Source organism: Pestalotiopsis fici (assembly GCF_000516985.1).
Source record: "Pestalotiopsis fici W106-1 unplaced genomic scaffold PFICI_Scf_7, whole genome shotgun sequence".
NCBI lineage: Eukaryota > Fungi > Ascomycota > Sordariomycetes > Amphisphaeriales > Sporocadaceae > Pestalotiopsis > Pestalotiopsis fici.
The window spans coordinates 639245-652350 of record NW_006917097.1 but is presented as its reverse complement, the minus strand read 5'-3'; the positions used below and the strand labels follow the sequence as shown (position 1 = coordinate 652350).

Genomic DNA, 13106 nt, shown 5'->3' with positions numbered 1-13106 from the left:
GGTCCTCGTCAAGAGGTTGTGGCCGGATTTGTTAGATAACATGATACATCTGGCACATTATGAACGTTTCCTGAGCTACATGGAATCATCTATTGATGCACGTTTCGACCCAGGTGCGGCCGCCACGGTGGTGAGTCTGTATTTGGTCGTGGTTTACGAGACCACCGCATTTGGACCACACGATTACTGACCCGGTGCATCTACAGGGGTTGAATGATATCAGCGAAATGTTGTCCCAAATCAGGCTGCTGCAATCGAGCAACCAAATGCCACGAAGCAACATTGTTACCGAGCTTCGGCTGGGAAATCCGGCATCATGGCAAGGGCAAAATGATGACTTGATGGCCAAGTCTGTTGCTCTGTGCTATAGCCTCCGACTGAGTATCCACATATATCCCGACACAGACACCAGATTCTTCAGCACGCAGTCACTTCGATGGGATGGTAACGAGTCAATATCTACAGTGGTTTCGAACGCTTTTCCATCCAACTGGAATTCTTCAGATATTGGAGTGATTGAGCAGAAGCTAACGCTGGAATACTTGTCTAGCTTTTATGGGTTTAAAATTTTCTTCATAGACAACCTGGTCGATCATTTGACGATCCAGCGGACTGCAGATGAAAATTGGCTACTCATTTATCAGCACAAGATATTCCTGAAAAACGAATTGCGCTTTGGCTCGCTTTTGCCACAGTCGCTCGTGGAAGAGGCACTGGATACCCTGAACCTGCTGCTGCCATATGACGACGAAAAGACAGCCAAATTCCTCCGTCGCCAGTCCATGGAGGATTTTCACAGCCTCGGCCCTTGCAATCGGAGTCGCAAGACTGACTTGTCAGAGTACAAGTACTTTCAAGCTCGGATTGCACATCTTTGCGCCGTGATCAAAGATGAACCTCCTATTGGGATCCAACAGCTAATGCCTGGTTGGCGTGGCAGCAACCTAAGGGAGTTTTTGAACTTCTGGATAGCAGTACGTTGATTTTAATGTTACTACAATTCTTCACGCCAAATCTATACAAGTAAATGATATATAATGTTATCCCTGTGTAGGTCTTTGTGGGCGTGTTGACCATTTTCAGCATTGCATTTGGCATCACAGCTTTAGTCTATGCCAAGTGGGCGTACGACGTTGCATTATTGCAATATCAGGTAAGAAATAAATCACGGTCAAGTAATTCTTGACTATGAAGATCTTGAAGAATAATCACTGATGACGCTGGGTAGCTCTCCTTGGCACAAGCATGCTCCGAACCTGACGCGGTTAAAACGCTTCCGGGCTTCTGCTAATCGTTCATCTCTTATGCCACCCTCTCATTTGCGACAAGTAGACGTAGCAGTGGTTTAAATAGGCACTCTTGTACAGAATTTCGTTTAACACAATACGATTGTCATCGAATCATTATCTTCCTATAAATCAAATTGAAAAGTCTTCATCATAATCATACATAAACAATCAGCCCGCCAACACTATTCGCTTAATATTTCTCATCCTTGCGCGAGATACCAATCTTGGTAAACTCATCCAAATCCTCCTTGGGCAAACCGAGCAACTCATTCTGCAGGCCGCGGATATTCTCATAGACACCAGAGCCATCGGGGTAGAACATGCGAGTATACATGGCACGGCCAAACCCGCTGCGGTCACCCGACTGCAGCGCCTTTATGGCGGACTGGTAGCGCTCCCGGCTATCCTCATAGGTAATCTTCCAGTCCTTTTCGGTCGTGCCCGTGACGCGGAGCACCGACTCAAACATGTCCTTTTGACTAATGCAAAAGGAGGAAATGTAGACAAACTTATTCTTGAACTCGGCAAGCTTTTCCTCGGGCAGGGACAGGAGGCGCGCCACGGCGAGACCAGACTGCGGCCAGGTCGTCGTGTTGATGGGCTGCTTGCCCTCGTCAAAAAAGACGACGGACCGCTCATCAAAGTCAAAGCCGTAGCGGTCGGCGCTGCCGCCGAGACTGAACTCATACCAAAAGTTGGACACGATGGAGATCCAGGCGCTCTTGCCGAGGTCCTGGATATTCTTGAGCACGGCGCGGTTGGCCGGGCCCAGGAGCGTCTCGTCGCCGAGCTTCTCGTTGGCATGGTCGCCGCCCCAGTTGTTTGGGATAATGTAGGGCACGCCGGCGGCCGCGGCGGCCTCGTTGAGCTTGATCTGCGAATCGGGTGGCGCCATGACGCTCATTGTGACAATGAGCACGTCTTGGCCCTTCATGGCCTCGACCAGCGATGACTGGTCGTCGTAGTTGACCTTGGCCACCTTGACTCCCTCGGGCATCACGGCCTTGCTGTCGGCGCGGGTGATGGCTGTGACATTGTGTTTCCCAGTCTTGAGAAGCTCGTCGACGACGAACTTTCCGACAGAGCCCGTAGCCTAATAATTGGAGTAAGCATCAAGGGGGAGACGGTTTAAAGTGGGCTGACATACTCCGACAATAGCAATGTTCTTGAGATGAGACATTGTAGTTTGAATATTTCTTGTGTAGTTGGTGGTTTTGATTGCTGGGTTCAACCTAGACAAGTAGGTAGTTGATTTAATAGAATATTATTGTTTTTGAATTTGCTAGTTGGGATCTGTTGAATTGTAATCTATGAGGAAGAATGCGCATCCACCCAGATATATATACTCACTTCATCTTGAGCGATCATGTCGGATTGCTTTTATTATAAATATACGCTAGGAGACTTTGGTCTGAACTCCGCCATTGACAATTGTCTTCCGGATACAGCCAATATCTCCGGATTATCAATACACATAAGTCCACTGATCCTGTTCAGAATTTGTGTTTCCTTCAATGACGATGATGAAATGGTGCCGGAGGGACGACGAATGACGGAGTTAGAAATTACCGAATCCAGTTAGCGCAAATCTGTCGTCTAGAATGATGCCAAGACCTTTGTCCGAAGGCCTTAACTCCAGGCGCTACTGCAGCTGTAGGCTACAAGGCTGGCTTCTTGTTCATAGAGGTTCATTGTTTAAGTTGTCCCGTAATCCGAGCTGTCGGGGCCGGCGACTGGCTTTCGGGTTGTAGGATTTGCGAATGGCTTTGGGTTTAGGAATTCGCATTCGCAAAACCATCCCTACGCGCATACTCTTGCAACCGACCGTGTACGTACCATGCCACTTTGTGTGCTTTCACAACGAATCTGATTGATGCCTTGATCCATGGTGGAAATACTAAACGTAGGAGCACCCTTCAGTTGTAGCCATGTGTGTGCCAGCAATGTAGCAAACCCATCACTTTCAGCTCATCGGCTATAAAGGCTAAAGACATATGGTCACCATTGTTCGGTGAAGGCCCTCGGCTGAGTCAGCATCACTGACAAGTCAAGCTCAGTGTTAGCCGGAGTGTATTGGTAGCGCCTCAACGGTCATGTTCGGGTACGACACGTGACCATTGTTTTTCACTAGCGGAGGCCTTCACATGCTTCTGCCTGTGATAGAAAGTTGCCAGTATGATTTGTCAATCAAGGACAGATGTGTGATGTTTTGATACCATGAATGACAATGCAGTCAATGTATAGTAAATCTACAGCTTCCTTGCCATAGGATATCGGATTCCGCAAATTTGTGGTGTTCGGAAGAGGCTACCTCGGTATTCTCAGGCAAGAGTCTCTGTTGGCTGGTCGGTGTCCGGTGGCCTAGAGGGTCGAAAGGGGGCTACTTCGGTCGTTGGCGGCACAAAAAAAGCAAAGGGTCCAATGAGAAGGGCCATAGCGCAGGTACGTACCGCCACCATAGTCCATAGCCCCATTCTTTTCTCAAAAACACCAGAGAATCCGCTGGGAGACTCAATTCTACGCATGCAAATCCCATCATGCCCTATGAATAAAAACTCGCAAAGGGGCTCAGTCATGACCACGAGTCAGTTCTTTCCTGTACAACCCACCTGAGAGAGAGAGTTAATTCCCCCTTCTTCCACCAAATCATTAGAGACATCAATAGTGGCATTTATCCCACCATGTCTCCATCCACTCTCAGGTCGTGTACCATATCGTTATATCGGGGTGTTCGCCCCGTTGCTCCCACAAGCATAGTCAGACCCTTGTTGTCGTCCCTTGTTGGCCCATACCACCACCAGCAGAGATGGAGCTCGCACTCTCCCATGGGCGTTCCCACAGGACCTCAAAGAAAAAAGGTGACTGTTGGGACTATCCGCTCCCTGCACAAGAAGAATGAGCCAATCACTGTCCTCACTGCCCATGACTTTCCCAGCGCCCTTGCAGCCGACATTTCTGGTATGGATATCATCCTAGTTGGTGACAGTCTGGCCATGGTGTCGATGGGCATGGAAGATACAAGTGAGGTCACCGTCGAGGAGATCTTGATGCACTGTCGTTCCGTGGCACGTGCCTCCAAGGCATCCTTTATTGTCCGTACACTCCTTCATGCATGACCTTGTAGTATAATACTAACATTGATCAGGTCGGAGATCTATCCATGGGCTCGTATGAGATCTCCCCAGAACAAGCCTTGGCAACAGCCATCCGTTACGTCAAGGAAGGTCGCGTACACGGCATCAAACTCGAGGGTGGCGCAGAGATGGCACCAACTATCAAGAGGATCACGAGCGCAGGTATTCCCGTCTTGGCACACATTGGTCTGACACCTCAACGCCAGAATGCCCTAGGTGGTTTCCGTGTGCAGGGCAAGACCTCCGCTGGCGCACTCAAGGTTCTTGAAGATGCCAAGGCAATAGAAGAAGCCGGCGCTTTTGCCACAGTCCTCGAGGCCGTGCCGGCAGAAGTCGCCGCATTGATTACAAAGGAGCTTTCCATACCAACTATCGGCATCGGGGCCGGTAATGGTTGTTCTGGTCAGGTCCTCGTTCAAAACGACATGATTGGTAATTTCCCTCCAGGCCGGTTCCTCCCCAAATTTGTCAAGCAATACGGCAATGTCTGGGGAGAGACCATTCGCGCCATCGAGTCGTACAAGTCGGAAGTCAAGGCGCGCCAGTATCCCGCGGTCGAGCACACATATCCGATAAGTGATGGTGAGCTAGAGTCGTTCCAGGCTGCCTTGAAGAAGGAAAAGGCGTAACATTTTGATTTTGAATGAGCCGCAGTTTTGATCAAAACATACCCAGTTACAGTGTTTTGTTGAGCATTCATGTTTGGACCAGGTGCGTCATTATTTTAGCATAATCAGGAGTCTGTTGGATAGTGGCGAGTTGAGTAGAACATGTTGGCCTTGGAGCTCGGGTTCCTTTCAACCAAAGGCTGGCGTCATAGAATAGACCACAATCAGTTGATCGTTTGAGTCTTTGAAGCACTGAGTGCCATGTCAGCTGTGCACATGCCTTGTAAAACGGAGAGCAAAATCATGATTTTCTACCTACCCGATGCAAGTTGCCCACAACCTCATCAAGCGCCGGCGCAAAGGCGCTATTGACATACAAGAACAAGCCCTCGGTGGGAGCGACACGGAGGGCCTTGCGCAGGTGCGAGACGACGGCCTCAAACTTTTGGGCGGCGCTGATCTTGCGCACCTCGCGCTGGAGCTGCGGGGCCGAGCCGACGGCCTTGAAGCGGACCACGACCTTTTCCTGCTGGCCAAAGTCGCCGGCGCTGGCGAGGGCCGAGCTCGCGTCCTGCGGCAGGCTCGTGAGAATGGCCGACGCCGTCATGGTCAGCGGCAGCTCGGGCGAGGCAGGCCGGTCCAGCGTCGGGGATGGCGGGGGTGAGGGCGACGAATCGCGGGTTGGTACGTCTGGGTATTCCATGTTGGAGAAGAGAATTTGGTGTATTCTTTTTCCTGATGGTCTCCTTGTTGATTTCCCCTTTTCTTAGAAAATTCCAGCTCAGGAGCATATAAAAGGCGAGTAATGTAGTGGTGGTTGAAATGAAGTCGAGTCACGATGCGTCAGTCCTGGTGGGATGACCACTTAATACTGCCCCTCGTTGTGCCTGATTTGTTATGGTAACACCTATTCCGTAACCACACGCTTCTGCATTATGGCTAGCGCCGCCAATCAGCGTGCTTACAAGGTTGCAACAGTGACTGACCCGAAACGGACATTTATAATACCGTAAATGATCTGCGGTAGCATATAGAATCGATTCTTATGTTAATTGTGTTTGACTGCAACAGTGAAGGAAGGAGAAGGGGGCAGAAAATAGATAAATAAATAGTACCCAGGTGAAAAGTGAATTCGAATTACGCAATGCAGCAGATGAGAGGATCATGCCAGTCCTTGTATTCTCTGGGCTACTCACGGGTACATTCTATCACGCTGATACTTGTGCAGCTCACTGCAATCCACATCGAAACTAAGCATTTCAAAGGCATATTTCTATCTATACCACCCGTGAAGGTTTCTCTATTCAAGACGATACGGACATATCACAGCTTCTATCGTCCCCAGTAATTGCATTAGTTCTATAAAAATTGATCAGGATTACCATGACTTGTTCGCTCATCAGTGATGCTGCCAGCAGGATCCGTGGGAAACCTTGTTCTACTCTGTCAAATTCGTATCCTCTGCCAGCTGCTTCTGCTCCTTGTACGAGCCCGTCTGCTCTTGGAGGTGCTGAACATCACCCAACCGGACACGTCTGCGCGCATCCACGTACATCATCATTTCTTGGTACGTTCGCGGCATTACCTTGACGTCCTTGGGCACGGCAAAGGTGTAGTTGAACTGGCCTGTCGGCCGCGCGTTGCCGTGCTCCACGTCTCGCACTTTGCTGTCGACGCGGACGTGCACTCTCGTCATGGGTTTCTCTGGGTCTTGTTGGCTGGGCTCGCTGCCGTCCTCTTCCAGCAGGGGAGGGTCCGTGTACGCGACCGTGGCCGTCAAGTAGAGCACACTGCCGACTGGGACCGGGTTTCTGAAAGTGCATGGATCGGCACTGATAAAGGTAGGCCGCGCATGTGCGAAACTGGCAGCGCAGCAGAATGCCAGCTCGAATGTCTGCTTCAAATGGAAGCCTCCAAAGATCATGGTCTGGTGGCGGTTTCTATACTGGGGCTGCATGATTTGCGCAGTCGAGAGCTGCGTCTTGGACATGGCAACAACATTGGCGGGTTGGCGCAGCTCGTCATTTGGGTCGTGGTATTGAAGCTGCTTTAGCCAGATCTTGTGTATCAAGGCCGACTCGGGATCATCCGGCTCAGTTGCCAACAGAGAGATCTTTCGGTTGTTCTTCTTGGCTAGCGATTTTGCCTCTCCCGCCTTGTAGATCTGTTCTTCTTCTGGTGTTGTGTATTCCAGAGCAGGTATGTTGACCGGCTTCTTCGTCTCAGGGTCCAATGCCACCATGGTGAATGTGCATGTGAGCAAGACGTCTTCCGGTCGGCTCGGTTCTCCTTCTGGCCTCGCGCGAGCCACCTTGCATGTGATTTCCACGCTGCTTCTTCCCGATGCATATGTTACCTGTCCGCTGTATTCGAGATCGCATATTTCGGTCAAGGGGTGAGCTATCGTGATTCGGTCCAAGGCCGCTGTAACTGTAGTAACACCAGGTCCGGTATGCTTATAAACAATGATGCCAGACAGGGCGTCTAGATCCATGAAGACGGTACCGAGTCTGCATATGAGAGTGTTAGAAGCTATATTCAGTGCAGAATTGATACAAGGGTCTCTCCTACGAACCTAATGTGCCCCGAAGAGTTGATATATGTATCCGAGAGCCACGGATCTTGACCCAGCGGCAGCACTACTCGGTGGTAACTATCGCTCATGTTTTTGGGCGTCATGTCGCGCTCTTGCGGCTTTGCTTCCGAGGAGGCCGTGTTCTTTCCCTCCTTTTGCATCCTCCATGCCTCAATCCATGGTGTAGGTAATCGGCCGTCCGTCAAGCCTCTAAACACTCCATCAGTCCGCCGCGGTGTCGTCGTGTGCAGGCAGCGCGCCTGTAGTTGGCGCCGGCACGCCCGAGTACTGGCAGACTTGGTCGCATTTCGCGTCGAAGTCAAAATCGACTTGAGGGGTTGACTTCTGCTGGCCATGATTATGCGATGTGTTGGGAAGTTCTGGGTATTGGTGAAACACAAAAAAAAAGGGACTGCGCAGCATGGTTGGAAGCTGGGTATGACGCAGCTTGTGCAGCGTCTTATGCATCAATTGAAGCCCCCACGCCTCGGTTATGGTCAGCGCAATTCGGATCGATCCGGTGCGCTAAGGACAATACCGCTAAAACTCGAGGCCAGAACCCGACACTTGCTCTTCTTAAACCTACAAGTAAATGTACATTATGTATATTCCGATGGTACAATTTGGCCCCATTCCTTGAGCGGGAGGAAAGACCCGAAGTCCCTGAAATTTTTGCGAGTCTCCTGGTTTTACCAAGCTTTTATCTAGTATGCTCGGCTTTCCACCAACATGAAATACATACTAGGTAGATAAACTCATTGACAAAAGCGGAAACATGATACCTACAAGCTCGATCGACCAGAAGCGGATCTCATGTTCAATTAATCATTTCTACTTGTTCGTCCTACTCAGAATCTCTGAACTGGAATTTTGTGAATTTGAAATCGAGGTCTGTGGAATGACCAAAACCAAACAGGACTTTTCTGCAGTCCTGCTGGACTTCGACTGTCAAATGGTATAAGTGTAGCAGAAAGGTCCCTCCGTCGTACTCATCAACTCTCTAATGGTGATTGGTCCTCCACCAGCATAATAGAGATCCACAATGTCGTCCAGGGTCGCGTTGGCCGAAGGAGGTTGGTCGAGAAAGGTATTGGTACCGTTGATGGCATACTTGCGGTCCTTGTAGTCCAGAAGCTGCCAAACCCACCAGACGAGATCAATCATGCCGTGGTGGAGATAGAAAACCTACACGAAATCAGGTCAAAGTACTTTCTTCTATTACAGCTCGGGGCATATCAGGTAAAGGACTTACCGGCTCTCCAGGGCTCACAAAGACATCATCCGCGGGGTCCCCACCAACAGTATAGTGACCGCCGCCGTGTACGCCTATAGAACCAGACCCAGGAACACCCTGCATGGCCATTTGAAAGTCCCAGATGTTATCGTTTTGGAGAATCAGGTTGACAATAGACGTCATGTTGGCGTAGGCCATATTCACCGCAGCCGAGACATCGCGCTTGAGGCAGCGCGGGTTATACTGAAAGCCGCTGCCCGTGATCACGCTGCCGTTATTCAGCGGCAGGCTGACGGGGCCGAGGTTGACCACCATGTCCTTGAACGGGCCCGCCGTGACGCACCCGCCCCCGCTGCCGGCCGGGAGATAGATGATGGGGTAGTCGCCCAGCGTCAGGGCAATTGGGCCCTTGTCGGCAATGTAGGCGCCATTGCTGCCCATGCTGGACTCGCTCCCGTCAAAGACGGGCGAGGACGCCGGGTCCTCGGCGTAGAGGCCCCAGTTCCAGTATGGCTGGTACCCAGAGTAGCCACACTCGTTCCGGAGCGCTTGTTCGTATTGCCAGGTGAACCAGCGGTGCCAAGCGAGAAAGTTACCCTGAGTAAAAGATTAATACGACGAGATCCGCCAATATTGAGAATTTATGGTGGCTTACAGTATAGTGAATATTCAATGTCTGATTGATATGAGTGGCAACAAAGTCGTCGTAGCGCGATCTCACACCAGGTACCAGCGAAGTCGGCGTCCTGGCCGGAAGTGATTGCAGACACAGCACGGCATCTGTATATGACTTTCTCTCTTGCTTGCTAATTGAACCCCTAACAGCAATTTCAATATTCTGATCCGTTCAGATTTGGTCATGTTGACAGCTGGGACAAGATCCGACTCACCATGGTCTCCGTGTTACTATATTGTCCTTGGTGCATGTGCTCGATCGTCTTGTCACGGCCAGGTCACCCAGTAGGGCAATTTCAGCGGCCGAAGCATGGCTGGCCAATGCTTCGAATATGGACAGTTGACTCAAGCCCTCATTCGACATAGGAGTCGCTAAAGCCACTCCCGTCGAGAGGATAACAACCACCTGACGCAGCTTCATGGTTGGAAATGTGTTGATAGAAAGATGAATCAAAAGTATTCATGAAAATGATTGTATACTAATGCATGACCCTCCGCGACCATGATATAACCCCAAAACCACCCGCAGCCATTTCTCGTCACGAGACTGTCCCGGTCCCTGCCTGCATAGCTCGGGTCAGCTTGGGTATGATCGTGTTGTCGTTGTAACTCAAGTCGACTTTAGCAAGCCCTACTATTTGCTAGTCTTTCTCAATAAAAGCTGTCTGGTTGGATAATTACAGGGACATTGCATCTTGTGTGAACGAATTAAAGAGCACCATTGGGTCCATTTAGTTGTCAATGATCTGATACTTGATGCCCAGGGCGGAGGCGAATCTCCAAGCCGGGCATGCATACCGTTGTGCCACTAACTTGGAAATTTCTTATTCTGGCCAGGGTATCATTTATGATATTTTGGCCTCGGAGATCCGAGAAAGTGAGACGTCGAAATTTTGGTGTCGACGCTAACGTTCTCACTCACCGCAGCCAAGTGTTCTCGCTTATGTATTCCCCCCAGTGGCTGGTCAGATCCAACATTGGAGGGCTCTCCCCTAGCTTGAGGCTAGAGTATGTACATATGTATGTTTCGTATAGCTTCTTTGGTATAGCTGACAAACGAGCCACCAGGAAGCAAACTCACGAGTCTGAGCAAGAGCGGCGTAAACTCTGTACAGATGGTTCAAGTCGGCTCGTTTGGTCCCGTACGTAGACATGGGAACAGTCTACTTGACTGATTTGTTATTAAATAGGTATTGTACCGAGAGATTAGAACTTATCATCAATGGCACTCTTTTCCGCACCATTCGTAGATTGAATTTGTAGTTTTAGATGTCATCAATTTTGACAAGCACCAGACACCGTATCAACGCATGCGTGAAAGTACGAGCCCGATTTACCAACCATCTTCTTCTCCCTCTTCTCCTTCTGACGCCTCTTCATCCATATCCATTATCATCTCCTCGCGATCTGATCGGCCATCATCCTCTTCGTCGTCCTGAAATGCGCCATATCCTGCCCCTCCATACCCTTCGTCTCCCTCGTCGTTAAATTCGTCGTATTCGGCCTCTGGAGACGATTCGGCTTCGTCGCCAGCAGGAACTGCTGCTCGAAATGCCCCGATTCTCTCCGCAAGCGACATTCGTTGGGGTGCTTGCTCCTCTTCCTCCTCGTCTTCTTCATCGTCATCAGAAGACTGCCCGGACTCTTCTGATTCGTCTTCCTCCTCACTCTGGTCATCGGATTCGTCTTCGCTTTGTGAATCATCTTGGCGCACAGTCCCCCGTGCACGACGTTTCGAAGCAGAAGTTGCTGTGGTTTCATCATGATCGCTTTCGTCCTCATCGTCCGATTCAGACAACACCACACGTGATGCACGGCCTTCTGTACGAGCTCGCTTTACAGGCTTTGGGCTCTGGCTGTCCTCATCAGAATCTGACTCAATTACTCGAGCTCGTGGCCTTTTCCTGCTTGGATTCTGAGGCGATTCGGACTCATCAGCCTCATCGCTCGAGTCTGCTATCACTCTTCTCTGTCTCTGATTTGTATTCTGCGGCTGTGCATGGTCAGACTCATCACTTGGGTCCGACTCGATGTCAGAGAAAATTGCTGCCTCCAATGCCATTCCAGCTTCTGCCGCTTCGAGGAGCTCCGGGATATCCATCCCGAGAGGAGAAGAGAATCCCTGGAAAGGAGATTCGTGGTCAACTGGAGATGACTGCAACGCAGCCAAATCATTCTCCTCGTCGTCACTGCCCATGTCGTCGTCGATTGACTCATCATCGATACCGGAGCTTTCGTACTCATTCGTTTCTTCAGATTCTGATTCCGAGTCGCTTGATTCGTAATTTTCGAAGCTTCCGCTGAAGGTGGCCATCCGGATCTTGTCAAATCGGGAAAGTCCTGAACTGTATGGGCTGTGTGAGAAATGAATCATGCGCGATAAGACTTTGCCTTCCTCCAGTTGATCCACCGGGGGGAGGAGGCCGCGATATTCCCTTTCAGGTTCTTCTGAAAAAGGTTTGTCTGTTGATCGAGTGCCGTTGATAATCTTGGGCCAACAGAAGATATACTGCATGTCTTCACCAAGCCCGGGCGACCTCTCGCTAGTCTCCACGTAGAAATTGTGAGTCGAGTCCAAAGTGCACCACTGTATGTCGCTTGTGCGGCAATCTATCTCATCGGAGCACTTGAAGACAGATGTCAACTCGGGAAAATCTGTTAACAGATATCGCCGGATTGCGTCGGACATGAAGGCTTCTTCCGACGGCGTAATGCCGGGCGTTTCTTCATCCCCGCTCGGTAATTGGAAAGCCACCTGATGGAAGCCACGTATCAAAGGATCGATGAAGTAGTTCCAGTCCTCATTGTACAGTTCTTCGGGGGGTCCCACAATGCGAACAATGTCTCTAGTCTTGTGACAAGGGATGAATAATTGTTCATCTTCAACGCAGATGTTATGCGGATAAAACGTTCGGGCAAGACAACGACTCTCGTGATTTATGGCTAGAAGCGTTCTTGCTGGTTCCGTTTGTTGGTCCAGCGATGGGTCTTCCCAGATTCCATACCGACTTTCATTGCCTGGAATCCGGTAAGGCGGGAGTTGCACCAGCCGGAAACTGAAGACCCGGGCAGGGCTCCGCAAGTGAGGGTCAAAAAATCCCCAGATACGCTGCCGTAGTTCCGGGGGCAGTTGAGAGAACTGCGGGAACGAATGCTCAACCCCTGGTGAAGCGTCAATGTCGTCGTCCCTGTCCTCACTGTCTTCGCTATCGCATGATTCTGAAGCTTCCAGGTCCAGAAAATTATGGGCTTCTCCATCGTCGCTACTGCTACTTGATTCTTCAGAAGTGTCGTCGTCATTGATGTCTTCAGCTACTTCCGGGCCGGAAGCATCATCACTGCCGGAGCTGTCGTTTTGAACATCAGACCCGGCCATGTCGATGATGAAGGTACGCGCCTCGTTTGCTTTGCGGCAAACAAGGGAGCGGAAGGCTCAATTAACAGAAGAATCAGTGGTGGGATAGTCCTTGCTTTTCCGGGTGTGATGCGCACAAGGAAGGGAATGAGGCAAGCTTGTATAACCGAAAAAGAAAAAAAAAGAAGAAAAGATTTTTGTAGTGATTATCAAGGTAGTCGTAGTCCTCAGCCGCC

The 13106-nt window shown here is 50.3% G+C and overlaps 7 protein-coding genes across 7 annotated transcripts; 2 read left to right on the top strand and 5 right to left on the bottom strand.

The window, feature by feature from the left end:
• Positions 1 to 227: 227 nt before the first annotated feature.
• PFICI_09840 (uncharacterized protein) lies at positions 228 to 1291 on the top strand (the record flags this gene model as incomplete). Its single annotated transcript, XM_007838421.1, has 3 exons — positions 228 to 974; positions 1055 to 1153; positions 1229 to 1291. The coding sequence occupies 3 exons, from the start codon at positions 228 to 230 to the stop codon at positions 1289 to 1291; spliced, it is 909 nt and encodes a 302-aa protein (XP_007836612.1).
• Positions 1292 to 1479: 188 nt separating this feature from the next.
• PFICI_09839 (uncharacterized protein) lies at positions 1480 to 2469 on the bottom strand (the record flags this gene model as incomplete). The annotated part of the gene is made up of 2 exons (XM_007838420.1): positions 1480 to 2382; positions 2437 to 2469. The coding sequence occupies 2 exons, from the start codon at positions 2467 to 2469 to the stop codon at positions 1480 to 1482; spliced, it is 936 nt and encodes a 311-aa protein (XP_007836611.1).
• Positions 2470 to 3970: 1501 nt separating this feature from the next.
• Positions 3971 to 5052, top strand: PFICI_09838 (3-methyl-2-oxobutanoate hydroxymethyltransferase; the record flags this gene model as incomplete). Its single annotated transcript, XM_007838419.1, has 2 exons — positions 3971 to 4381; positions 4435 to 5052. 2 exons carry the CDS (start codon positions 3971 to 3973, stop codon positions 5050 to 5052), a joined length of 1029 nt encoding a protein of 342 aa, XP_007836610.1.
• Positions 5053 to 5220: 168 nt separating this feature from the next.
• On the bottom strand, positions 5221 to 5734 carry PFICI_09837 (uncharacterized protein; the record flags this gene model as incomplete). The annotated part of the gene is made up of 2 exons (XM_007838418.1): positions 5221 to 5283; positions 5351 to 5734. The coding sequence occupies 2 exons, from the start codon at positions 5732 to 5734 to the stop codon at positions 5221 to 5223; spliced, it is 447 nt and encodes a 148-aa protein (XP_007836609.1).
• A 735-nt stretch (positions 5735 to 6469) lies between these two features.
• On the bottom strand, positions 6470 to 7962 carry PFICI_09836 (uncharacterized protein; the record flags this gene model as incomplete). Its single annotated transcript, XM_007838417.1, has 2 exons — positions 6470 to 7541; positions 7607 to 7962. The coding sequence occupies 2 exons, from the start codon at positions 7960 to 7962 to the stop codon at positions 6470 to 6472; spliced, it is 1428 nt and encodes a 475-aa protein (XP_007836608.1).
• A 488-nt stretch (positions 7963 to 8450) lies between these two features.
• PFICI_09835 (uncharacterized protein) lies at positions 8451 to 9936 on the bottom strand (the record flags this gene model as incomplete). The annotated part of the gene is made up of 5 exons (XM_007838416.1): positions 8451 to 8551; positions 8596 to 8791; positions 8859 to 9437; positions 9496 to 9658; positions 9731 to 9936. 5 exons carry the CDS (start codon positions 9934 to 9936, stop codon positions 8451 to 8453), a joined length of 1245 nt encoding a protein of 414 aa, XP_007836607.1.
• Positions 9937 to 10848: 912 nt separating this feature from the next.
• On the bottom strand, positions 10849 to 12891 carry PFICI_09834 (uncharacterized protein; the record flags this gene model as incomplete). Its single annotated transcript, XM_007838415.1, has 1 exon — positions 10849 to 12891. One exon carries the CDS (start codon positions 12889 to 12891, stop codon positions 10849 to 10851), a length of 2043 nt encoding a protein of 680 aa, XP_007836606.1.
• Between the last annotated feature and the right edge of the window lie 215 nt (positions 12892 to 13106).